General features: G+C 37.4%; 1 protein-coding gene across 7 annotated transcripts in view; it reads right to left on the minus strand.

Annotated features, from left to right (window-relative positions):
• The window catches only part of Ih (hyperpolarization activated cyclic nucleotide gated potassium channel Ih), a 149,321-nt gene that overhangs the window by 83,581 nt on the left and 39,197 nt on the right, over nt 1-26,543 (minus strand). Inside the window, exon 1 of one of the 7 annotated variants that reach the window (XM_085484984.1) lies at nt 18,951-21,401. The exons of the other annotated variants lie outside the window; for them this stretch is intronic. Coding sequence (XP_085341110.1) covers nt 18,951-19,045 — 95 coding nt within the window. The 5' untranslated portion in view covers nt 19,046-21,401. Of the gene's footprint in view, nt 1-18,950; nt 21,402-26,543 lie in introns of those variants that run through there. 7 annotated transcript variants of the gene reach the window in all.

Raw genomic sequence — 26,543 nt, forward strand, 5'->3', positions numbered from 1 at the left:
ACACAGCAAGATTTACAAAAATAGCGGTCCAATAATCACATGAGAAGAGTTGTCCGCCATCGCTGGAATGCTAATCTGTATTGAGTTTTTGAGAACATGCATATTTATTAGTTTCTGTGATTGACATCGAAGTTTGATCCTCCGCATTTTTTTGTGACGAAAAAAATGTTTTATTTATTTATAGATATGACAGTCGAGTTTCGTTTACCCATCACGGCGTAGGTTTTATGGTATACATTAAATTCAATAACTGTGACATTTTAATAGTTTCATTTTATTTCATATGTATTTATAGATTTCTAACATGTAGTTACTCGTACTTGATTGCTTGTACAGCCTCCTAATGTTTTAGTGACAAATTAACGACATTTTTGTGTATAGCCACTTGTTTTAATCTATAATACGTCGGATAAGATTGATTACAGATTGAAAACAGATTTTTCCCAACCTTGACCGAATTTCATTTTTAACAGATGATTCGCCGATAAAATCACATTTTTTGCAATACCTTCGGTTTTTCTAAACGTATATCGGTGTACTGAATTTATTTATTGCCCATTTTCAAATAATATATACCTTTATGATTGAAATTTATGGTAAAGTTTTGCCATAACAAAATATGATAAATTTTGTTAAATTTTTCGATGTAAAAGAAAAACAAAAAATAATATATGTACATAACATATTTCTAAGAATAATACGTTTTTGTATTTTATTGCATTTTTTTTCTATTGCGTAAATTTATCTTTCCTATCTAGAGCACCACTTTCTTGCATATACATCAATAATAACGTACAAATGCACATAATGTTAGCGCAGCACAAACAACAAGTCAAACAGGATATAATAACTCTGTCAGAATTATTACGCCGTATTTAATCTCGCGTAGGTTACATCTCTGCAAATATTCAAATACCACACACGTGTGATATGTGTAGAGAATAATTAACCCAGAAACGCTTCGAAAAACTATCTCGCTGTTAATAATATTCGCGAATCGCGAACAATCGAGATCGACGATTCGTTTGTCGCGTCTTTCGCAAACGCGGCTCGCGTTGCATCCCTCTTTGCGTATATCTCCAGCTTATTGTTAGAATTTCACGGAATTTTCTCCATATATACGCCGAGATATTATACGTCATAATATAATGCGCCGCACAAAGGTTTTGAGCGCGGTATACGATTTCCTTTGCTCCACGTGGTTTTTTACTCGGGGGCGCAAATGCGATCTCAATTAAGTCTCCGTGAATCAGGTGCTCCGCAATGGCATTTACGAGCGTCAAATGGCACGTGTTATTCTCCGCGAAATGTGCTTTACGTACGCTATTATGAATTTAATTGAATTTTCGTTTTATCTCTTGTTTAATCATATTGTTGTACAAAATTTAGCGTTTTTCTATTATTATCATTTAATACCGACATTGACGCGAACAGCTTTTGTACGTTACAATATTTAACTATTTGTTTCTGTTTTAAATCTTCGATAATGCGTCGAATGAAAACTGTGATCTCTCGTGGAATGATTAAGATATAGAAATTATTCTGGGTGAGTCACAGACACGTGGAAAGAAAACGGCGCTACGTCGTACTTTGCAATGCATGATATAATTTCTAGTTTTTATCGAATGTGACATTGAATGTGTCATTAAATGATATGTCACTTAAATGTCAATTTATCGTGTTGGTTTATCATTGTCGGTCAAATTTCTTTCTTGGTACATGTTTAGTTTGACGTTACGATGAATGTATTTAGTTTATGCATTATATATGTATACACAGTTTCTAGTTTCATTGAATTATGCATTCTCCGATATGTTATGAGCGTTTAATAATGTCTACATCAATGTCGTCTACGTTAATCAGTTATCATAAATAGTTAATTTCACAGAACATTGCGCGCAAAATGTTATATAAATACAGCAATTATGTCGATAATATTCGATTTTGATTTATAAAGATCTCATGTATCAACATCGAAACTATCGCCATGTTTTTCAATTAATAACTGGAAAACCATAGGATAAATATTATTCTAAATATAAAAATTTTATTTTTTTAAATCATGAAGGAATACATGTGTATTTTATAAAATAAATATAGCCTGTAGAATATTATTTTATTTTTTAGATAAAGTAAACGAATAATAAAATATGTGGGCATTAAAATAGATTGATATTTAGAAAAGCAATAAAAAGAATACAATAAACAACAAATAGGAGGTATTACGAAAATCATCGTTAAAAATTACGTCCTACGTATATGATTCCATTAGTATTATGTTAGATTCCTATTGGATATGCATTTATTATTGATGATAAAGCCGATTCTGATCAAATATAGTTTGCTTTTTCAATTAAATTATCTATTAAATTATATGTGGGCATCTTGAGGAAATACTTGAAAGTATTGATTTTATCGATTTCGCTGCCAATACATATAATTCCTATACTAACATAAGACTTAATTTTCTGAAATAAATCCAGCGATATGGGACTTTCCAAAATGAAATATCGAGAAAATTGACAGAAACATTAATTATCTTTATTTTGTCGGAAATTATTTCGACAAATACCTAAATATTTTATTTTATTTTATTAAGTATGTGTCCTCAGTTCTTTTGCTTAAAGAACGATGTTATTCTTATTGAGAAAACTTAAATGCACATTTTAATTATATCTTCGAAGTTTGAAGAAATATTTAATTTTATAATGTAGAAAAAAGAAATCGCAAGAAATATACCGAAGGAATATTTATTTGCAAAAAAACGAAAAAAAGTGAAACAGTTACGATTTTCAGATTTTTACGAGGCGCTTTCAACGAAACGTTAAAATTGGATTGCAAAGTTCCGCGATTCTTTCAATCGTGAAATAAAATGTGCATAGGTACCATACAGCCACCAATCCACTTTCATCGATTAAATCCCGAGATATTCGCGTCACACCTATGTCTCTCATTCGAATTCCGCGTCGATGAAATCTCCCACTATTTATTGTCGGCCCTGGCCACCGAAAAAGGACACCTGCTGTTGTACATATTACATGTGTACACGCATACATGATAATAAAAGTATACTTGAACACATCCGAAGACATGACGGTCCCAATGTCATAACCCTAATTAAAAGTGAATGTCTGAGTAAGCCGCTTTGAGCGGAATCTCCTTCCCTTGTCTAATCATAGGGTTTCGCAGTCTTATATCCATCTTCTTGATTCATCACTGATCATAATTAATTGTCACAGATTTAGTTATGATATAGTTTATGCTTAACAATTGGCATTTTTGCGCAAATGCTATCATAATAATAAGATTGTTTACACTGTGTGTGAAATAAAAATTAACTTCACTAAATCTTTCAATTAAATGACTATTTTGTTAATTGAAAATATATTAATATTTAAGTAAAATATGTTTTGTTAAATTTAATACGTTATATTAATTTAAATATTTTTACATGTTCAATTAATAAAATAATATTTAGTTGAAAGTCAAATTAACCAATTTTTTTCAGTGCATTCTGAAAATAAATTGTGTTTTTGAATTTCATTATTATATTATGTCACTAGCATATTCGCGATATCTTTTACATATGTAAATATGTTACTAGAAAATAATTATTATGCATGATGACTAAATAATATTAGTTAATGAATTACGCTATAACACTCATAATATATACTTATACGGCTATAAAAAGCGATAAAACGCAATTGACAAAATGTTTAAATCGTTGATTGCATGCGAGTATTAACCAGTAGTAGTGCGTTAATCTTCTTAAAGTGCGTTATCTTATCGTTCTTAACGATTTAACTCGCTGCTTGCATCGCAACCCGAGTTGCACCGGTACGATAGAATCAATATTTGCAATACGGATTAAGTCGGGGAAATGTTTATCGTGTGAATCCAAGAGGAATTTCTATAGAAATATTTACAATTCATTCTTTCTTTCACTCGTTGAAGCTGCGCCAAAAGTAAAATAATAAATAAAGGATAGATCTACGTTCTTAAATTCTTTTTCACTCATTTGACGTTTTCAGAGATTAACGAGCGACCAATTTTCATATTTTCAAAACGCGTTCGACTAGAGACTTTTCCATTAATTACAAACTTACATAATACAGAGGCAAAGAAATCTCGTGCTATTGTAAAAGTATGAACGGAAATTCCGTAAATGATATCCCCCCATATCCTTTTCTGCAACGTTCGATACGAATCCGCGACGCGAATCAACTGGTACTCTTATCATTACTCCATTTATTAACGATTGCGTGAACGGATGTGAGATGGAACGTATCATACTTCCTACTATACTATTAGCCGCGCGGAACGTATGGCAAAATATATCAGCTGTATTAAATTCGTCCGGGAAGAACGCGGAGAAGGTCAGATAGACGCCGCATAGACGACAACAAATATTTTTGCCACGACGCCGAAAACAAGAACTCCGATTAACCGTAATACCTCTATTCATCGGAAGACGGTGACAATTCATATGCACGTTTAAGCACACGTGCCAAAAACGACCGTGCGATAACGTGCAAGAGAGATGAGAAGTGCTGCCGGATAATCTTCTGTCATCGTAAAACAGTTAATGACAAGCGTTAAAATGCCTACGGTATAACGCAGATTAGCGAACGCCACTGACGTTTTCAGTATATTCCTTATCCGAGAATACAAAAGCTGAGGATATCTCAGTTTTTAAAAGTTCCACGATGGTCACATGCACTGACATATTCGAAATCGACATTTTCCTGTGATTTTTCGGAACAGTCTGGATACAACCGGAAATATCTACGTCATTCCTGACATTTTTCCAATAGATTTCAGATCACTTGTATTATACATATCAACAGGAGAATTGTGACCTATTCAGTCATTATTTATGAATGTAATATTACATCTGGAAATTGTGATTTTATTTTGGTCAAACTTTTCGACGTCAATATTAATTCTGATTAATTAAATATATTTTATGCATTATAATGCGTTATATAATAATATAAGTTGAAAAGAAAATTTTTCCTATTATTATTTAAACTCTCAGGAAATCTATTTGAAAACGAGGTTGTATTTTGAGCGATTGAAAAACTTTTGTACTTGATTCTATCTGTAGCAAAGCTTAGAAAAGCCACGCACGAATCTCAGAGGTCCAATAGAAAATTTCTTGGAATTGGAAAATCCAAGGAATGTTGGAGAATATAGTCGCTTTATATAAAGGCTTCTTGGCCTTTCTTCTAAATCGTAAAAAAGTCACAAAACGTGATTATTTGAAGATCAATGGAGATACAGAAAATACGTATGTTTCATCTAGGAATTCGCACTTCAAAAAACAGTGAACTGACATGAGATTTATTTTCGGCTATATCCGCTCATTGGTCATCGTCGAACCGTAGACTTTGTGAAAATAAATGCAAGGAATGGGGCCACTACTTACTGTACTAATCGTAGATTGATCTAACGCACGTTGTCAGGAAATCGAGTTCGCGCTTTTTCTTCTCCCGACTCGGTCAGCGTTATTGCGAGCTGCAGGTCGGACGATTTTTCATGAGCTCCGCATTCGATCGATTCGAACGAAACCCGCAACTCTTTCACCGAATAATCCCGTGATCACGAATTTTCGTCGATGAAAAACCCTCGATGACAGTTACATCGAAACAGGCGCGAGTTTCACAATGATAGGACGACCCATCGCTCCGAAAAATTCTCGCCTTTCATATCGGTTCCCTCTTCAACGTCACGACATCGATAGACACAAACGCATGCACAAAACTCGCGATAATTCGAGCCGTATGACAGCGCGGTAAATTAGACAGCGTGGGACGCAATTAGTCGCGTGTCTTCGCACACGTGTGCGATATGTAGCCGATATGTAGATATGTCAAAGAATCGCACGCATGTTTCTCCATGTAAATGCACTCGGGCGGTGGATCCTGGCGAGATCGATGTGTCAGGAATCCGCTCAAGAATCGTCCTTTGGCTCTCGCGAAAAGCAACGCTCGTACGTCAGCGGTAACATATGTATAGGTACGTCCGCATCGCCGGCTGATCCGAGTCGCGCGCACGTGTCGGCGGTCGATTGTCGGACTGCAAGGAGCGACGAACGGCGGCGAACAGCTGATCGGAGTGCACCGATGGGTCGAGAGCAATCGACCGACTTGGCCGGCTCCTGCGGAACGACTAAACGAGCATGCTCTCTCTCTTTCTCGGACCTTTCTCCTCTGTCATCGTCAACGCTCGCGACCCGTTTCCGCGGAGTTGTCCCGTTCGAAGCGACGATCGCAGTACCGGAAGTCGGGGACCGGCAACCCCTGGTAGCGCACGTGCTGGATGGCAGGCGAGCGATCCAGTCGAACCAACCACTTGGCAGGCTCTTTGGCTTGCAGCCGGCTGCGCTTCGACTGCAACCCGACTAACCGAACTGTGCTGGGCTGACTAAGTGCACAGCTCGAATAGCTCCTCCGTCGCGCCACCCGGGGCCTTCACGTCCTCTCTCTCTCTTTCTCGCTTGCTCTATATGCCTAGCCTGGCAGGACGGCCGACGTTCGAATTGCGCCGAGACACAAGAGTAGGAGAGAGAGAAGAGGTGGCAAGGTGCAGGGCGCAGGGGCATAACGTAGATGGAAAAGAGCAGGAGAGATGGATGGAAAGAGATAAAAGAATTTCCTTCCGACTCCTCAGCTTCGAAGCATACATTTCCCGCATACGGAATACGTTTTTTCATTATTCTAGATGCATTTCTTAAACTTGCTCTTTAAAAGATACATTTTTGGACCGTCAATATTTACTGTGATGTTTATCCAGAACACGATTTAGTCTTCTTGGGAATATGCAGATATACTTTCTTGAATATATGCTCGTAGAAATATACAAGATGATAAATTTTATAATAAAAAAAGAGGATATCTTGAGGATGGTGAAGAAAATAAACACAGAGGAGCTTTACTAATTTTATCATATGGAAACATTATTGCCATGTAAACAGATATCAAATCTAATAAGTGTATATATGGAGAAAGAGTAAAGATTATAAAGAGTAATGAATTAAAAATTATATTTATAGAACAGAAAGATCGCGTGCGCTTCTTGAAAATAAAAAAAAGTTGCAAGAAACTTATAGCTCTATGCATCTTTATCTCAATATAACTTTACCTGATTATTAACGACGCATTGTTCCAATGAAGCTTTTTGAGCAATTTTATAGTATAATCGAAATTTCGAAAGTTATATTATTTTTGCGTCAAGTCAATATGTGCCGCGGTATATCAGTTTGGAGCAGGTTGCGCGTCGGCGCTTTACGGAAACGTCTCGCGGTGGCGAGATACGGCGCCGATGAAATCATCCGGTGTCTACGGCAAAATACGCGAATTTCCAAGGGCAATCGTGAAATTGGAGCTGAGCGAAGGATATTTTCCAAGGAGAATTATCGCTATTCGCCTGCGTGCTATCGACCCGAACAAGTTATTTGTTCTCATTTCACTTCGTCCTTTTTAATGTGTGGGCACTCGGCCCTTTTTTCAGAATTTCTACCATTAAATGCAGTTTCACTGTATACTGCAAATGCATTATATCGTCTCATTTTTATTTCAATTTTTATTAATGACGTTCCACCATCACGCGCGCGTTTCAGCAGTTTTTTTTTTTTAATAATAATAAAGCGCATAAATGGTGCATGTGTCTCACGCCTCGTTTAATGCACATGTGCGCATACGTCGTAAATAAAATTCTGGTCTCAGGCTCTAATTCGGGTATGAATAATTGATTATTAAACCTGCTACAGTGTTATATTACACGCTTTCTCATATGCGCGCATGCGTGTGTGTAGGCATGCGCAGGTATATACTAGCGAAAAATATCGAGGGCGAGTAAATTCGAGGTATTCGACCAATATGACGTAGTGACGGCCCGGAACAGATTTGATAGCTCGTCAATACTCTCTCGGAGATTTCTCGACACCGCGAATTTTCCTAAATAACATCAAAATATAATTAACTCCGTCTCGCGCGTTGCCCTGGTTAATTCGACATGTTAAATAGACACGCAGCCCCAGGATTGCAGCTGCACCACCGGAAAAGAATGCTCATTATTCATTGCTAAATTGCGCGCGTGTTCGTTAACTACCGTCCTGAAAAGTACCGAAAGAAACGAATGACCTTCATCTATCTGATCCGAGAGCGAAAGAAGGGCAAGTGAAATAAGGAAGGATTTCACGCGCAGATGCATTTCTTGCGCGCGTGGATAAACATGTCAACGGCATTCGATTTAGTCGATACCAAATGTTTCTTCGAAAACATTTGAAAATCTTGCACAACAATTTTCTCTCCCTACGAGCAAACACGTTCGCGTCCGGGTATAAAGAAAGACACAGAGGGCGAAACATCCCCGGGAATATCAGAAATTCTTATTTACATATTGCACGCTTTGCACTTGCAAAGACGGCAAAGACGGTCGTCGAAGATTGCAACCTGTGGCAAAATGTTCGACTTGCGCGCGGATCGATAAATGATAATTCGACTGTAACGCTTCCGGTATTGGATAGCGATACGTTCTAATTATAATGGGTGATTGAACTGCAAAATAGCGGAATGGATTGTAATTAGTTACGCCCACTGTGAATACAAACAGTAAATTATTATCACGTCGTACCGCATTTTGACATATTTCCGATCACAGCGATAAACGAGCGAGAGACAAACAATTTGCGTGGACTTATACAGATCGTACAAATAATCATTGGTGTTATTGGCGGAATTACCATACAAGGTGTCTCACATGGATCGGATATTCTGTGCATATGACAGGCATTATTATACGCGTATAAAGAAAATACGATTCTGTCAATGATATTGCATTAGTTACGGACTTTCTTTAATATTCAACATTTGTTTCTCTTTAATATTAAAGACGTTTAATAAATTAAACTTCAAGAGTATAAATTTAAAACATTTGTTTCTCTTTAATATTAAAGACGTTTAATAAATTAAACTTCAAGAGTATAAATTTAAAAGAGTCTGTTTCTTTGAAATTAATTAGACTTGGCTCGAACAGAAATTAATTTAATTTAAGATTTAATCACAAAAATGTAATAAGATAAAACATGAAGAAAACTTACTATATGTATAAATTAAATTTTTTTACAAAGAGAAAAAAGTTTATTTTAAATTTACTCTATAATAAAAGAAAATTAAGTAGTTTTGAGATGCTATATGTAGTATAAGAAGCGTCAATTTAAATCAAACGTCATTTCCAAACATATGACTTAATCGTTGAATCAATGATATTTTCGCGAAATCTGTTGACGCACATTTGTATGATAAATGTGATTTCCAAGAACTTTGAGATCTGACGTTAAATTTTGCTTCTTTATTTTAACTACGACTTTCTGTTCAATTACAACAATTAATTTAAATGGTTGTCTCGCTGCAACATCATTCAGTTGGACTCAATTTGCTTAAAGATGCGTTTTATCTACTGGTTAATCAGGATCAAACAGTCGAATGAATAATTTGAGCATCACGTGCTTGTTGACGCGAGCGTCAATAATCTGTCTCACTGAACACATCGTAAGACATACAAGTTTTTATATTAGCAAGTGATATAAATTATCATTAGAGCTGTAGAATTGATGAATTGAAAAAAATAACAAATATATGAACGCGTATTTATTTTGTCGATTTTTCTTGAAATTTTCTCCGCGCGAATATCATCGATCGACGAGTCTCAACCGTAGATAGGTATTGCTGCAAAACCGTTTCAGACATCTATTAGCAGGTGGTGCTGTATAACAGAAGTTCTCTTCCTTACCATCCTACATATAATGTAACAGTTGTAATTTTCAATGTAACGTTTGTTTTTCACAAAAACGATCGCTATTAGATCTAGGAGAAATATTTCTGCCTCGAAAATTGATTGCATTTTCGAATAACAACATACTCTACAAGCATTCGAATTTGTAATTTTGAGAATAATAATTTACTTTATAGTGAAATAATTACAGCAACATTTTAGAATTAATTTAATTATAAATCTGTATTTAATTATACCTGTCACACAGTTTTTGTTTGTTTGTTTGTTTGTAATATCTTTATTCTGTCGTCTTTATAAAATAATTGGAAACGATTGTCTGTGAACTTTACGTAATATAATGATGTCAGAGGGCAACCGTAATAAAAATGAAAGCAAAGCAAGATCGCTATATACTTGAATCCGATATATGTACATATATACTTCGCATGCTTTTATAATATAATTTTCTCGCCGTGGAAATCCAGCTGTAAAATATACAGGAAACCCTCCAGGGACTTGTCCCGTAAAAGGCATTAATGCACTCGGCGATATATCTTTCGAAGGCTGCAGAGGAAACTGTTATCCGAGATACTTTACACCGCGAATTTCGATACCATCGACACCGTTTTAACGATCAACGCGAGAATAAATTGAATAGAGAGCTTCGAGATCGATCCTATGTTCTCGTAACTAGATTAAAGCCTTCATATTTATTGGAAACTTTACGGGAATTATTGGAAAGCTATTTGCCGCTTCATTATAAATTGACACGAAAAATTAAATAACATTAAATCCGATAAAATTATAAAAATTATTACGTTTTTGGTCTGTTGGTTTTATTTCGATTATTTTATCTTTAGTTTTAAAAATTAAATTATTTTATTTTTTTTATTTATATTATCTCTTGTGATTAAATCTCATAACTATATACATGTTCGTATATATTATCATATGTTTATTTATATAGAGAGAATTAGGTTTTCTCAATTCAAATTCGTCGCGGCCGCGTCAATCAAGTGTGAACCCACCGTGATTAAATCACATGGCTATCTAGAGAACAATTATAGTGCGATGTAATCTTACTATGCTGCATAAATGCAGTTGGCAATTATTTAAAGTTTGTATGTGTGCTGGGGTGGTGTATAGACATGATAGGATAGAAGATTATAATGCAACGCGCACACACACACTATATATATATATATATACATGTGATCATCCCCCTGAACGCGTCTAATCGGATACGCGAATAATTCCTAGAAACAATTTCTACCGGAAGAATTTCTTGGCTAGCAATCGGGATCTCGGTGCACGTTTTAGCGGTCGCTGATGTTACATAATGAAAACGCGTTGTCTGGCGAGCTTGGGAAATTAATATATGATGCGCATTACACGAATCTCCCACGAATGTGTCCAGTGCATACGCGTGTGCATCCGACCATCGAGCCTGCGGCGGGGTCACTCTCTGTGAAATTATAGCGTTTGATACACGTTGTGCACAGGCCTATAAAATCTAGTAGGTTATCGATTAGGCTCCTTCTCTCTCTCTCTCTCTCTCCCTTGTTACTGCGAATCTGGATACGCCGGCCCATTCACCTGAATACCCGCACGACTATGATGACGACGGTGGCGACGTAACGTACGATTTAGGTCAGCGGATCGTATACAACTGTGTACCCTTTTTCGTAATTACTCTCTTTTTCAATTAGACATTACCGGATTCGCGGTTTTCGGCTGACCGTCTAACAGCTATCTTCCATTTCTGCGAACCGGTCCAATTGGTATTGTATTATAATAGTTTTCTCTGAGATATCTATTCCCTTTGCATGTGGAAAATGTATCTCACTAATATTTTCTTAATAAATATGGAATAAAAACACTTGATGAGTTTTGAATGAAAATGCGACTGATAAAGCTTCTCGAGAAATTTAGAAAAATATTTACGATATTGAAAATATCGAGGATATAAAAGCGGATCGAATAAATGTCTTATATAATTTCTTGTATTCTTTTCTGGTGTAAAATGTATTACAGTTCAAATTAATGGACAGCAATAATTAATCGAGTTCATAAATCTGTCAATTCTTTCTATGTTTTTCACGATTTTTATCTATATTATATTCTTTGATATATATTGTTAAATATTTCGTATAATTGATTTCAATATTTATTAAATTTAAATCGCTTAAAAAACATGAAAATATATACTATATAAATTTATTGATTTTGTGTGTACGTGTGTGTGTGTGTGTGTAATAACTCATCGTGATTCTCGCCTGTATTATTTTCCAAAAAAAAGAAAGAGTAACCTATCTTTTTTCACCATCGATCTGCGGAACGGCGTGCGTCTATGAAAAGTGCAGTTATGAAATGCAATATTTTAAGTTTCGTTACGTAAATCGCCACTTTCACCCCTTCGTGTTTCGAGTCTTACGTGACCCGCGATATTAATCGCGTTCTCTCAAGGATAAGGTCGTATATTGGGCGAGCGACGGAACTCACGCTCACGGGTCATATTCTCTCTCGGCTGGGAACTTTGACGCAGACGACGGCTGCCTCGGATCCCTTTTTTTTGCTTTTAAACTCGACGATACTACCACCCTTCTCTTTGCGAACTATGCACACTTAAGTGCCTCTCGCACGTGTTCAGACCTAAACCGTGCCCACGCTTTTGCGGCCATGACCGGTATGTCTAGGTGGTAGCCGTATATGCACGCATCCCTTACGCCATAACTGTTAACGCTACAATGACAAATGGTATCGCGCTCTGTGATGACGTAATGACGCGTGCTAGTGATATTGCATGTTAATTTCGGACGCCGCATCTAATTATCGCGTTATGTCGTCGAATCTGTTTAGGATCGATCTCAAGATGCGCTGTAAGTAACCTTCTAATGCAGTTTTCGATAAACGTCAACGAGGCGGCGTTTAATCGGATTTTCGCCCGACGATATCAATTAGCTGGCAGAAAATTAAATCAGATCCCTTGCTACAATATTGATGATATTATTATGGAAGGATTTCGATTTTTTAACTTTTGTTTAAATAATTTTTCAAGAAATTGATATCTAATTTTTTATCAAGTTTATATTTGCTTTCCAGAAATTTTTACTAACTCGAGAGAAATTACATTTATATTTTCCAAAATTTCTTGATTTTTATTTTTTGACTATAGACACTTGATTTTTTAATTTTTGTGTGATTAAAATTGATCTAGATTTTGAAGTATTCGATATAATTAGTTAAATACATGCTAAAATATCAAATTTATCGGTTCCATCAATTGTTCAAATGATATGCCATGCCGTACGTGTACGTTAATCTAACATTCAAATCCGTCAATAGGGCGCCACACAAGGTAATATGAACTATAACTGTGAAATTGACTTTTACCTGTTCTCCATCACATTATAACATCCAATAATGCAATTTTGAATGAAAAATATTCCATTATTAATGTTACGTAATTATATTTCATTATTAACGTTCCATATAATGTATTTATTAAATCTATGCATAATGATAACATTACTATTGTTTATTATGCAGCGACATTTAAACAAATATTCAGTTATATGAAAGTGATATAATACAAAAATATTTCCAAAAATAGCAAGGAATGAATGATTGATACATTTTCGAAACGTCATTCTCTTCTACTATTTATATATCTGACAGTTCGAAATTATCCATTCTATTCTTAATCTTAATTTATTTTTAAATCGTGAGAACTTGAAATTATTTTGTACGAATTATTAGAGAGATATTTCATCGAACAATTTAAATTTATCTTTCTTCTCTATAATAACTATATGATTAAGCTGGACACATTAGGGGGTAGCTAAAGATAACTCTCTGTTGCAATGAATACTTTCCTCTATCGAAAAAGTATCGTACCTTTTTCCAATATCGATACTTTGATTTTTAAAATAAACGCGTTCGTGGTGTCGACAAAGCGATCGCGTCGCGTGCGATAAAACATACATGTCATATACAGTACGCTTTCGCATAAAATGTCAGATTGCCCCTCCGACGAAAAGGATGTCAAATAACGCGATATCGATCATCGTATATTGCACAGGTATCACGTGTTTTTCACGATTGCAGATTCTTTGATAAATTCGCTTGATCTTTTTTTGACGAAACTCTAATTCGACACATCATTTTTCTTTTCGATTCTAATATTGTATATATATATATACTAGAAATGCATTTAATATATGATAAAAATATACAAAGATAATTTTCTTGAATTAAAATTATATATTAAAAATAAAATTATATATAATCTTCTGAAAATAAAATTCCACGTTCTAGGTAGCTGTTTATTTTTCTGTTCGTTTATTCACAGGCCAGAGAGATAGCAAGGATTCATCTCCTCTGATTTGATTCGGGAAGATGTTAATTATATTTCTCAAATATGTGTCTTAAAAAATTATTTGCTTGCTTTATTTATGTTTTATTATAAATGCAGACGCTATCCTATTTAATCTCTCTCTCTCTACTCCTTCGTATTCACAATTCTACAACTGTCATTCCTATATCGCATTGCGATTTGTAGAAAATCCTTCGCTACATTTAGCATTAAGTACGGGATGCTAAATATAGGATGCGAGGATACGGGGCAAAATACCCGTTAACCGAGACATTTTGTACGTCGATGTTGTTGACGGCGAACATTCGGGCGATTACGCGCTAAAACCAGTAGTACATATGCGAGATTAGACCGACGTTTATTGTTAGACCATGATGCCGTTATACGGTTAAGGCGGGGGAGAGTGTATGATACATCTAGTGCACACAAAATCTATCGTATGCGGGGGTGGCGAGTAGGTGCAGAGAGTTGCTCGCGTGGGGTAGGAAGAGAAACGAGAGAGAGAGAGAGAGAGAGAGAGAGAGAGAGAGAGAGAGAGGAACCGTGGAATGCGGAGTAAAGGCAGATCAATACCGGCAAAAGCGTGACACGATCGCGAACTCGCGGAACACACGGAACCGACAAAAAAGAGCTGACAGATCGAGCAGGCGTCGTCGTGACTGCTGCGCCGACACACATTGCAACTATAATTTGCACGAGAAGCCGAAAATTTGGAACGCGTTCCCGCATATTATGATCGTCCGTGGCGCTTTCAGCCTCGCGATGTCTCTGTTCATTTACGGAGATTCACACGCAATCGCTGCTGCTGTGTGTGCATTGAACCTCTGACGCGAATGTATATAACGCACACATTTTTTTCCCACCGACTCTTCTTTTTTCTTTTTAACGAGATCGATACATTACGATAATTCCAACATTTCTCGTCTGCCTGCCGTGTGTTTACCGAATGCTAATATTATCGAGTTCCGCGAAATATTTAAAGAGCTTGAATCCATTTTAAATTTCGACGAATTTATTCTATACCGCATCCCTTTTTTTCATCGCTTGACGCAACAATCGATATTCGCTTCACCGAATATCGATGTCATTGCTTTGACGATTCGCGTAATTTTTTTTAGTGTTTTTTTATTTCCCGCAACTATCGTGTTCAACATTGCGGTGAGATACATAAATATGTAGCATTTTGTATCTCTACTTCAGCGTAGTAAGACTATTCTGACGCAAGTTGAGCCGTAAATGCACTCGCTTCTGTCATGACTAAACAATGTAAATGCGGTTTAGTGTGTATGAGCGAATCGACATTTCGACCTCAAGTATTCTACGTCAATGCTACGTAATATGTATTCGTGTAAAGATAATAGTGGATATAACTTTACTTGAATTTTTTTTTTTTTTAATTACTTCAAATTGTTTGAATATTACGAGTGAAAATGATATAAATATTTTAATAGAATAAGAATATTTTTAAATTACGTGGTTGATCAAAAAGAATTACAATATGTAATAATTTATGTTACGTATTAATTTGTAATATTTTTGTTCGTATATTCATTATCCATCAAAGTATATTTATTCTTGAATAAATTGTAAATATTATTAATAATTAATTATAATGTATAAATACGTATATTGATCCACATAAAAATTTATTTGATAAAAGTAATAAAATGAGTATTTAAAAAAAAATTATTAAAATAAAAATATAATTTATATTTATATACATATTCGGATAATTGTTTTAATAATATAATTAATTAGTGTTTTTTATAGTTTGCAGTGTTTTTAGCATAATTTTCGGAAAAATAAAAATTTGGATTGATATCTTCAATGTAATAAAAAAATATGTAAAACTTATCTAAATAAAATTCACGTTGGATGCACCTCGCGTTTGCCATGTGTGCGAGCGAAATCAACATTACATTTCGACCTCGACTATCTTACGTCACGTCAATCGAAACTTTACCTACGTAGCAGCCCGGAATAAAGAAGTGCGGTCGCTAGATGTAATTCACGAGTTCAGCGAAAACTCGTAATTGATGCAATGTTGTAAGTCGATATCTAACCGCGTACGCATTTCTTTGTCCTCTCTGCATAATGTACGCTGCACATTAACATTCCGACATCCCATCAACATTTCAATCTCGATGATTATTACATCATGTCGATCGAAACTTCGTATAGTAGTTTAGAATGAGGAAGTCAGTTCATTAAGAGAAGCAAGAGAGAGAGAGAGAGAGAAAGAGAGACTCTCGGTAATCGATCGGTCGCTGATTACTTCGGGCATGCTCCGCTTTGAACTTCCTAGCAAGTATATTTTACACAAAAGAGAACGCGATAGCTTTGCGCGACCTTTACCCGTTCGAAATTCATCGATGATCAAAAACATATCGGAGGACAGAATGATCGCGAGACACATCAAATTAAGTGTTCGATCGCGTTCCTTATTGCCTTATCTTTCTGTTTGACTCCGGTGATTTTTCCGTAGTCCCAAAATATCCACTCTGGATATGCCGCAGCTGCGCACCAACCGGTGCACCTACACCATCGCAAGATCGCCTACTCGTATTAATCGCTCACCTATTTATCATGCACCTTCTTGGGTAACTTCGTGAGTTTATAGTTCCGTTCCTCTCTCTTTCTCTCTCTCTCTCTCTCTCTCACCCTCGCACAACGCGTGGTATATATATAAATATTTATTGATCTATATTAGAGCCTGTGCAATCTTGCTCGCGACTCATTTCTCGAACTGCACCGAGCTCTCTTTTGATGGCGTAATTTTCTTGATCGATCTTTTATTTTTACCGCCGGTCGATCCCGCTGACGTGGCATAGATTGGAGAACAACTGATGAGATATTGTGTATTGAGAATATGTAATATTTAATTTGAGCGAACTTTCGGGATTCTCCTATTTGCCCACGGATTATTTCGAATTTATGTATCCACAATTATATCGGCCTGCACCAATGTTATTTTATACATATTTTATTGGAATTTAACGACTATCGGCATTTAATGGCTTTAATACAATTTGCATGATTTTATCACGATTTATGCTACAAATCGCATATCATTTTACGAAGCTACTAATATATATATATACAGAATTTATGATATCAATAACCGTTCGCATAGAAACTGTTAGTGCAATTTACAATCAGATTTAGTTGTTTCCAATAACTGCATTTCCCGTAACGATTTTTATCGTGCTTGACTTGGTTTGCGCTATCAAAATCGCGTTGCAAAAATAGCAACAAAATGGATCACATTTGCAGAATTGCCGCCATAAGTTACTAATCAGATAATGTAGCGACAAGCAATATTTATCTCATAAAACGAATGTCCGCGAGCCGTGTAATCGATGTGACTTTCTGGCAATCGACTCCCATGCACTTTCGTTTATTTGTCTGGACTAAAAATAATGAACTCCCATAAATATTCCGCTGCGGTTTATTGTCCAATTTTACTACCAACATTGCTTGTTACTATTTCAAAAAAGAACATGCGGTCAACGCAACGCGAGATTTATGTAAAAAGTGACTTGTGAATTGATTTGTTTATATAGTACTAATTAGTTTTTTCGAATAAAATATACTAAATATGTCTATTCTCGGAGAAAAGAAAATCCTTTGCTTTATATATTATAAAAAAATAAATAATAGCTAAGAGTTATAATAAAATTTTGAAATTATAAATTATTGTACATATTTGTTCCTCATTTTGCGAAGATTGTTAGAATTCCGACATTATCGGGTAAAAGTTAAGTTTATCAATGTCAATTAAACCTTAGTTTCATTGATTCTTCCTTAAAAGTAAGAGAAGACAAGCGGAAAGTTTAATTACGGTTAAAGTTAACTAACATCGGTGAAATCGGCCATGAATAAGATTGGGGAAAATTGGGGTGTAATAATTTCATTGTGTACAGATTGACTTTTATTTTTCGCAGTTTCGGGAGGAAAAGATTCGGTTTTCGATAAATATTTCGAAAAAATTGCAGAAGAGATTCTAATATATTACGAACGTACTTAATGCGTACTTTGCATTATACGTTGAACGCGTCGCGCTCTCGCGCGAGCTTTCAAGCTCACCTTTTTTTTATCTGTCAACGTCGAGCACACATAAAGCCAGAAATACGAAGCGCTGGTTGGTGGTGGTTGGCGGGACGGATAAAAATGTGCTAAAGGAAGGTATATAACGACGAAAAGAAAAAAAAGGCACGGATAAATCTGTGAGCAAGCCGCAAGTGAAGCGTAAGGGAGGGAATATATACCCGTGGCGGGTGTGTGAACACATCGATACATTTATTAAGTACGACTAATATAATAAAGGCCGTGAAGAGAGCTCTGATTAAATTGTACAAACGCAGCGCATATTATTATCGTGGACGTTGGGTCTCGCTGTTTGAGATCATCAAACCGATCTCGCGAGCGAGTCCAGCGATGGCAACATTCAAAGCGCACACAGCATATCAGAGCGAAATAACATTGTTTATTCGCATAAAAAATATGATACATATACATGATACACCAAAAGTCGCGCGCTTTCTCACGGCGCGCAAGTTTCCTTTTTTGTAGTTCCAGGAAATTTAAATATAATTAAAGTTAATTGAAGAATACGATTTTTGTATAATTAAATTTCTAATATAATAACCCTCTCTCTCTTCGTGAAATTTGTATTTAATTGCATAAGAAGAATCAGCTGTAAAAAAATCTATCGTTATATAATCGGCAAGGAAAGCGCGCAATCTCCGATACAGCCTGTATACATATCAGAGTGCAGAGTACATTAGTGGCATACATTAGAGGGTTGTTTTCCTGGTTGTTCGTCGGTTGGGAGGTCATGGAGCGCCTCGGCCGCCATAGAGCTAGCCTGGCGAAGCCGTACTTGGTCATGGCCGTGCAGAAGTTCGCCCTCGATTGACTCCAGTTCTCTCCCCCGAATCCGTTTCGCACCGATCAACCCGTAACCGAAGTCCAAAAGCGTCGAGTCAGCTTCGACATCGCTTAGACGCGCGCGCCGTGATTTCGCGATAACGATCCGCAATAACGATCTCGATTATCATCCGGCGGCGATTCATCTCTTGAGCGCGTGAATGATCATACGACGCGTCTTCTCGATGCACTTTCGCAAGATATTACGAAACGACATGGTCGTGAATCGTCCCTCGGTGAGCGTTGTACGTCGACGGCGGATTATTGACGAAATAACGTTGAGCTAGAATAATGATTGCGGCGAATAAATTAATTTCGTCGAGGAACATTGAGCTTCCGTCTGTTACGTCATACTATCGTTTCCCCGTGTGAGCTTTTCCGTCCGCGCCAGGAAGCAACGGCATTCTATATATACGTTCTCATGAATTTTATATATACTCGCGAGTGCAAGTGGCGAGAAAAGCGAGTTTTTATATATTATCGAGTATAATTTCTCGTCTCGATTTAGAGTTGTTTTCTCTTTCACGACGGTGCTGTCTCTCCTCCGTGGAGCCCGAAGACAAACAGGCAATCGATCGTGGCGACGAGAGATTGTCCGTCTCCGGTGTACGACGATCGATCCTGCGATGTGGTGGCAGGAACGCGAGTTTCGTTGCTCGACGATTTATGGCACGAAGTAGTGGTTGCGAGCGCGTAAATTTCCAAAAGCAGACGTCGGTCCTTTCGATCGATTCGACACGAAGGCAGTCGATGATCGGACGGGGGATGGGATCGTTAATTGCAGTTCGATGTCGCGGAGCCGGTGATTGATTTCGGTATCTATTCGCGACGGACGGTCGCCGTAAACAGGCGATTACATAAAACGTAGCAAAAATATCGAGGTGTCGGCTCTTTGAGGATCCTCCCTTACTCTTTTGTTTTTTTTTTCTTCTCCCCTCGACTCGGAGTCCTCGAAGCAGACAACTTCAACTACTAACGAACGAACACTAAACGGTAACACCCTAAGAGTGTATGTGTTAAGCTCTGATTAAGTAACAGCACAGCCGATTTTTCATTTATATTGCGATATCGAGCGATAATAAAAATTCGACGAAGCGCGCTCGCGTTAAGCTCTGTAATTAATTAAGTTAGCGCAGCACAGCCGATCTTTCATTTATATTGTAATAAAAAAGGGTCCACAATTTTCTCTCTCTTTTTTCTTCTCAAGCGTTCTCCGTTTCCGACGTCGTATAGTTTGCGCGCGTAAATCTCTTTTGTTTCCTCGCGCGAATGATAGAGACCCTTCAGGTTTTCTTCTCGCGCACTTCTCAGTCAGCCTTGACTCTTTTCTTACTTTCCTATTATTTTCGCAACACTCGATTTCGCAGGGAATTATCCTCGGCCGAAGCGCGCGCGGCAACTTTGTCGCGAACACGCGGCAAAACTTTGATATGTGTGTCGCTTTCCCGAGTGCTTCGCGACGCCGATGAAGGTATAGGCGTCCCGGTAGTCAAGGCACTGGACATGCGCATCGAACACGAGAGAGACTTCGTACTCTTGTCGGGCTTGTAAGGATTTGGCGAGCGGCGCGTAGATAATCTTCAAGTCGTTCGTGCTTTCGCGCAGGATACCGCGTAAGACTTCTCTCGCTTTTCGAGTGCGATTCGATATCGGATCGCTTTTTTTTTATCCCGAAAGTGTATTTCGTTGTATCTTCTCTCGACTATCGGGTTTTCAACGTCTTCGGAGAGGATATATACATATATCTCTTTCAAGCGTATATTTTACTTTCCTTATTTAAAACGGGAGAGTTGCAAAAACGAACGATACCGTGTTTCTTGGTATTCCCCGATGATCGCATCAGATATTCTTGCGCTATATATGCTTGTCCTTGGATAAAAAGCGCGTTTATGTTCTTCGTAATCTTATAATCTTTATTACAACTTTGAAAAGGAAAAACTATATTCTCCGCTGTTTTTTTTTCTTTTTTTCATCGATCTTATTACGTCAGATTTTTTATCGGTCTTTGAAATTGTTTCGTTTCTTTAATTTTGATTACTTTCTTTATCAGCAAGTTTTCGAAATGAATTAAAATACATATAATATCTCGTGCAACTTCTCTCGCGGCTCTCTCGCGATAGCGATCAATGCTTTGTAATTGCGTGCATTAAAGTCTCGGTTGCATACGTCACGCCTCTATCCACTCTCTATATCGCCCGATCTCTCGCTCTGAATATAAAATATCCCTTTCGTAGAAAAGCCCGCTCGCGATTGAAATCCTCTCTATCGCCCGCGCACAATCCGTCTCGCTCAATTAGCATAAAATCGAGAAGCTCGATCTGGAGAAAGGGATTCTGTTTTGCGTGGGCGATGTGTCACGCCGTAGTCTACGGACAGTATATATATATATATATATATATATATATATGTATATACTGCCGGTGTAATCGTATATGTCGCATCGACGACGCAGCACTTTATATACGGACGTAGAAACTGTCCTTATTACGTCGAGCGGTCGCTCGACGCGTTTCGGAAGGGCGGAATTTTTCTACGTCGGGCGACGTATCGATCGACCAGGACGAGCAACGGCATCGAATCGAGCGAGTCCTCCCCGATGCGCGATCGCCATCGATATGTTGCATCGCGGTAAAATTAGAACGCGCCAGCGTCATTGACTGCCGGTATATCGAAGTCGCCGCCATCGCCGAAACGGCCCTACGAAGAACATCCAGTGTAGTACCAGTCACTAAATATACATAGCTATATAGGCCCTTCGCGATCCACTTTCTACAGGGTGGTACCGATTATTCTCGGACGGTCGGAAATAGACGGAAATAAACCCTCCCCCGGCGCATCAAGGACGAAGGCCTCTTTCCGCTTCCTTCGCGAAAAATATCCCGACCGCTGGATTTCCTTTAAGCCCCGAATCCCTCACGTACACGACGACGACCTAACCCGTTCGTATCATCGACTTTCGGTCGGCACGGCGCACGTGACTCTCGAAGGTCGTGCTCCCTCGCGAATCGATCGCGGACGCCCTGCACAACACCACCCTTGGTTCCGGGTAGGGTGGCCGCCAGTCTGTCGGTACCGACGATCGGTCAGCCTCCTCTTCCGGATCGATGACGCGTCCGACCTCGGAATCGCCAGCGCCAACGCCGAGTGTCTCCTTGACCGAACGATCGAACGGCGAAATCCGATCTCGCCGCACCTCTCACGAGTCCTCCATCTCATGTTACAGGAGAGATAGCGCGCAGATTCAGCAGAGGACACTGTCGTTCATCCGCATTACCTTATTGCTAGCCGCGTATCGCGCATATCCTTGATTCCCTGCGCGACGTGTAGATTTACATGTAGACCATTATACTCGTCTTACGCTGCTTCGTCAAATTATCGTCATCTCGTTGCTGACGAACGATAACGAGCGAACGATTTTCCTGGTACATTTAACAATTATACTTGTAGTATCGTACAACTCGCAAAACTTCTGGGCAAAACTTGATCCCTCTATATCATTTCTACGTTTATATAGGGATGCTTCGAAAACGGACGGTACTGATCTAAAGCTTTTATACCTCCGAGACCCGTCTCTTCGTGAAACGATAAAAGCTCGAGACCCTCACAATCCCCTTGACGACGATACTAAGGCTCTCCTTTCCGCAGACAATACAAGCCTCTCTCGCTTACCAAGATATTCCTCCGCTGGCTCACAAAGCTCACCGATTTTCATAGCGGAGCTCAGAGAAACGTTTGTGCGGTGCGAATCGATCACTCCCGAATCTTCGTCCTGTGGAAAGGACGATCAGAGGGACGTCCTGGCTCCACCGTACTCGCGTTTTCTTCCCGCTAACCTAGACGAATTTCCTGATGTATATACACACGAAGGTATACACGCGCTCGTCGAGAGCTCGTCGCTCTCCTCCCTTCGTTATCGAATGGCCGCGCCATCGCGCAAGCTCCGTCCCCGTTCAACCCTCGTTTCACCCGCCACAGATTCCCCCGTCGCGCGCATCCAACCCCTACGTGTTTTCTCCCTACGATCTTTATTATCAGTGTTTGCTGGTACCTCGATCAAATTCGGGGTGTCCAGCAGACTCGATGAACAAAATTCCTTGATGTAGTTTAAATAACGATAAAATTAATGAAATCGCAAGTGATGAGCAAAACCATACAAATTTATTGAAATTTTGACCTAATTGGCCAGTACAATTTAATTAGAAACACTACGTTTCGACCCTTAGGTACGGGTCCTTTTCAAGTGTAACTTTCAAGATGTTGATTTGACAGTAGTAAAATTAGTAATGATTAGTAATTTTTTTCCCTCGTCGCGCGCATCCAACTCCTACGTGTTTTCTCCCTACGATCTTTATTATCAGTGTTTGCTGGTACCTCGATCAAATTCGGGGTGTCCAGCAGACTCGATAAACAAAATTCCTTGATGTAGTTTAAATAACGATAAAATTAATGAAATCGCAAGTGATGAGCAAAACCATACAAATTTATTGAAATTTTGACCTAACTGGCCAGTACAATTTAATTAGAAACGCTACGTTTCGACCCTTAGGTACGGGTTCTTTTCAAGTGTAACTCTCAAGATGTTGATTCGACAGTAGTAAAATTAATAATGATTAGTAATTTTTTTTCCCTCGTTGCGCGCATCCAACCCCTACGTGTTTTCTCCCTACGATCTTTATTATCAGTGTTTGCTGGTACCTCGATCAAATTCGGGGTGTCCAGCAGAATCGATGAACAAAATTCCTTGATGTAGTTTAAATGACGATAAAATTAATGAAATCGCAAGTGATGAGCAAAACCATACAAATTTATTGAAATTTCGACCTAACTGGCCAGTACAATATAATTAGAAACACTACGTTTCGACCCTTAGGTACGGGTCCTTTTCAAGTGTAACTCTCAAGATGTTGATTCGACAATAGTAAAATTAGTAATGATTAGTAATTTTTTTCCCTCGTCGCGCGCATCCAACCCCTACGTGTTTTCTCCCTATGATCTTTATTATCAGTGTTTGCTGGTACCTCGATCAAATTCGGGGTGTCCAGCAGACTCGATGAACAAAATTCCTTGATGTATTTTAAATAACGATAAAATTAATGAAATCGCAAGTGATGAGCAAAACCATACAAATTTATTGAAATTTCGACCTAACTGGCTAGTACAATTTAATTAGAAACACTACGTTTCGACCCTTAGGTACGGGTTCTTTTCAAGTGTAACTCTCAAGATGTTGATTCGACAGTAGTAAAATTAGTAATGATTAGTAATTTTTTTTCCCTCGTTGCGCGCATCCAACCCCTACGTGTTTTCTCCCTACGATCTTTATTATCAGTGTTTGCTGGTACCTCGATCAAATTCGGGGTGTCCAGCAGACTCGATGAACAAAATTCCTTGATGTATTTTAAATAACGATAAAATTAATGAAATCGCAAGTGATGAGCAAAACCATACAAATTTATTGAAATTTCGACCTAACTGGCCTAGTACAATATAATTAGAAACACTACGTTTCGACCCTTAGGTACGAGTCCTTTTCAAGTGTAACTCTCAAGATGTTGATTCGACAGTAGTAAAATTAGTAATGATTAGTAATTTTTTTCCCTTGTCGCTCCCATCCAACCCCTACGTGTTTTTCTCCCTACGATCTTTATTATCAGTGTTTGCTGGTACCTCGATCAAATTCGGGGTGTCCAGCAGACTCGATGAACAAAATTCCTTGATGTAGTTTAAATAACGATAAAATTAATGAAATCGCAAGTGATGAGCAAAACTATACAAATTTATTGAAATTTCGACCTAACTGGCCAGTACAATATAATTAGAAACACTACGTTTCAACCCTTAGGTACGGGTCCTTTTCAAGTGTAACTCTCAAGATGTTGATTCGACAGCAGTAAAATTACTAATGATTAGTAATTTTACTGCTGTCGAATCAACATTTTGAAAGTTACAGGGTCGAAACGTAGTGTTTCTAATTAAATTGTACTGGCCAGTTAGGTCGAAATTTCAATAAATTTGTAAAATTCCTTGACTTTTTCAGATTTTCCAAAACCAGAAATTCATTTTTCCCCTGACCTTTTAGTATTATTTTTCCAAATATATAATTTGCATATATCTATATGTGAAATCAATTAAATGTTGAATCATGAAATTCTTGAGATATTTTTGTCAACAATGAAAAGGTTCAGAAGTTAAAACAAAAATTTTAATCAATTGTACAATCTGCATTATGTACGATAATCGAAACAAACATGTCACTATAAACTATTTAAATAATCACATTGAAATAAAATAACACGACGATGAAAATATATAAATTAACGAATACGCTGTAGATGAATCGATTTTCAACAACACAGAAAATTAGCGTGCCGGCAGTCAAAGAAAAGTTTATATTTATTTAATAAAAAATTTCAAATTGTTGAGATAAATGTAGAATAATATGAAAAAATCCAGATAAATAGTAAAATTTTCTGACTTTTCCTGACAATTCCAAATTTATAAAATTCTCTGACAATGTCCGGTTTTGCAGATTTCTCTGACTGCTAGACACCCTGAAAATTACATAGATATCTAGCTGCAACTTTGACATTATCTTATTTTTATATGTATAATAAAAATATATATATTATTTATATCTGCATCTTTGATGAAAGAAAGTGTTATCTTTACTCTAAATTATCTAGAACAATGTTCACAGATAATTTGGTTTAGAGTCATAGTACATAAAAATACTTAAGTAGTAGAAATATTAATTTGAGCAGTAACCGATAAAAACTCATAAATAAAAATATATAACTGTTTACATAAGCGGTCTTAAAAATAATTTTATCTAGAAATTATCTACATGAATCGCCATATAATTTTATTTTTATCTAGATATATTCAAAACAAATCCTCTTCGCCTTATCTAAGATGAATTTACATATTTTCATCTCATCTTTTTCTAGCTAATTTTAAAATCATCTAAGCAGAAGACTATTTATTATATGCAAACCTTTGTGTGCGTTTACAGACGAGAAAGAAAAAAAAGGTCGTCGTGAAAAAAAATGATGGGGGTGCGCACCCTTATTGAGTGGGAGGATCGAAATACAGGCTGATAGCGTCTCGTTGTCGTTATCGAGAATTCAAACCTATCTCATGCGACACGCGGATCATTATCAGACGTTTTTCTCACACGTGACTGATTGGCTTTTGATTACATGGAAGCTCTTGTTTTGTTTATGTTTCTTTGTTGACCGCGTTTTGTGCACCACGTGATATTGTCGCATGTCAACGTCGTCTTACCGCAATTTTTACTTTGCATGCGGCATATATTTAAAGTTGTTTTTACATGAGGTGAAAGTAATCGAATGTTACAAAAAATTAGGCAAGCCGATATAATATACACTAGCTTTTCGGACCGCGCGAAGCGCGGTCCTCATATAGCCTATATTAAATCCGGTTTAACACAAAAAATTAA

This window comes from Nylanderia fulva, unplaced genomic scaffold (assembly GCF_048542155.1).
Source record: "Nylanderia fulva isolate GAGA-0341 unplaced genomic scaffold, ASM4854215v1 Scaffold33, whole genome shotgun sequence".
Classification (NCBI taxonomy): Eukaryota; Metazoa; Arthropoda; class Insecta; order Hymenoptera; family Formicidae; genus Nylanderia; species Nylanderia fulva.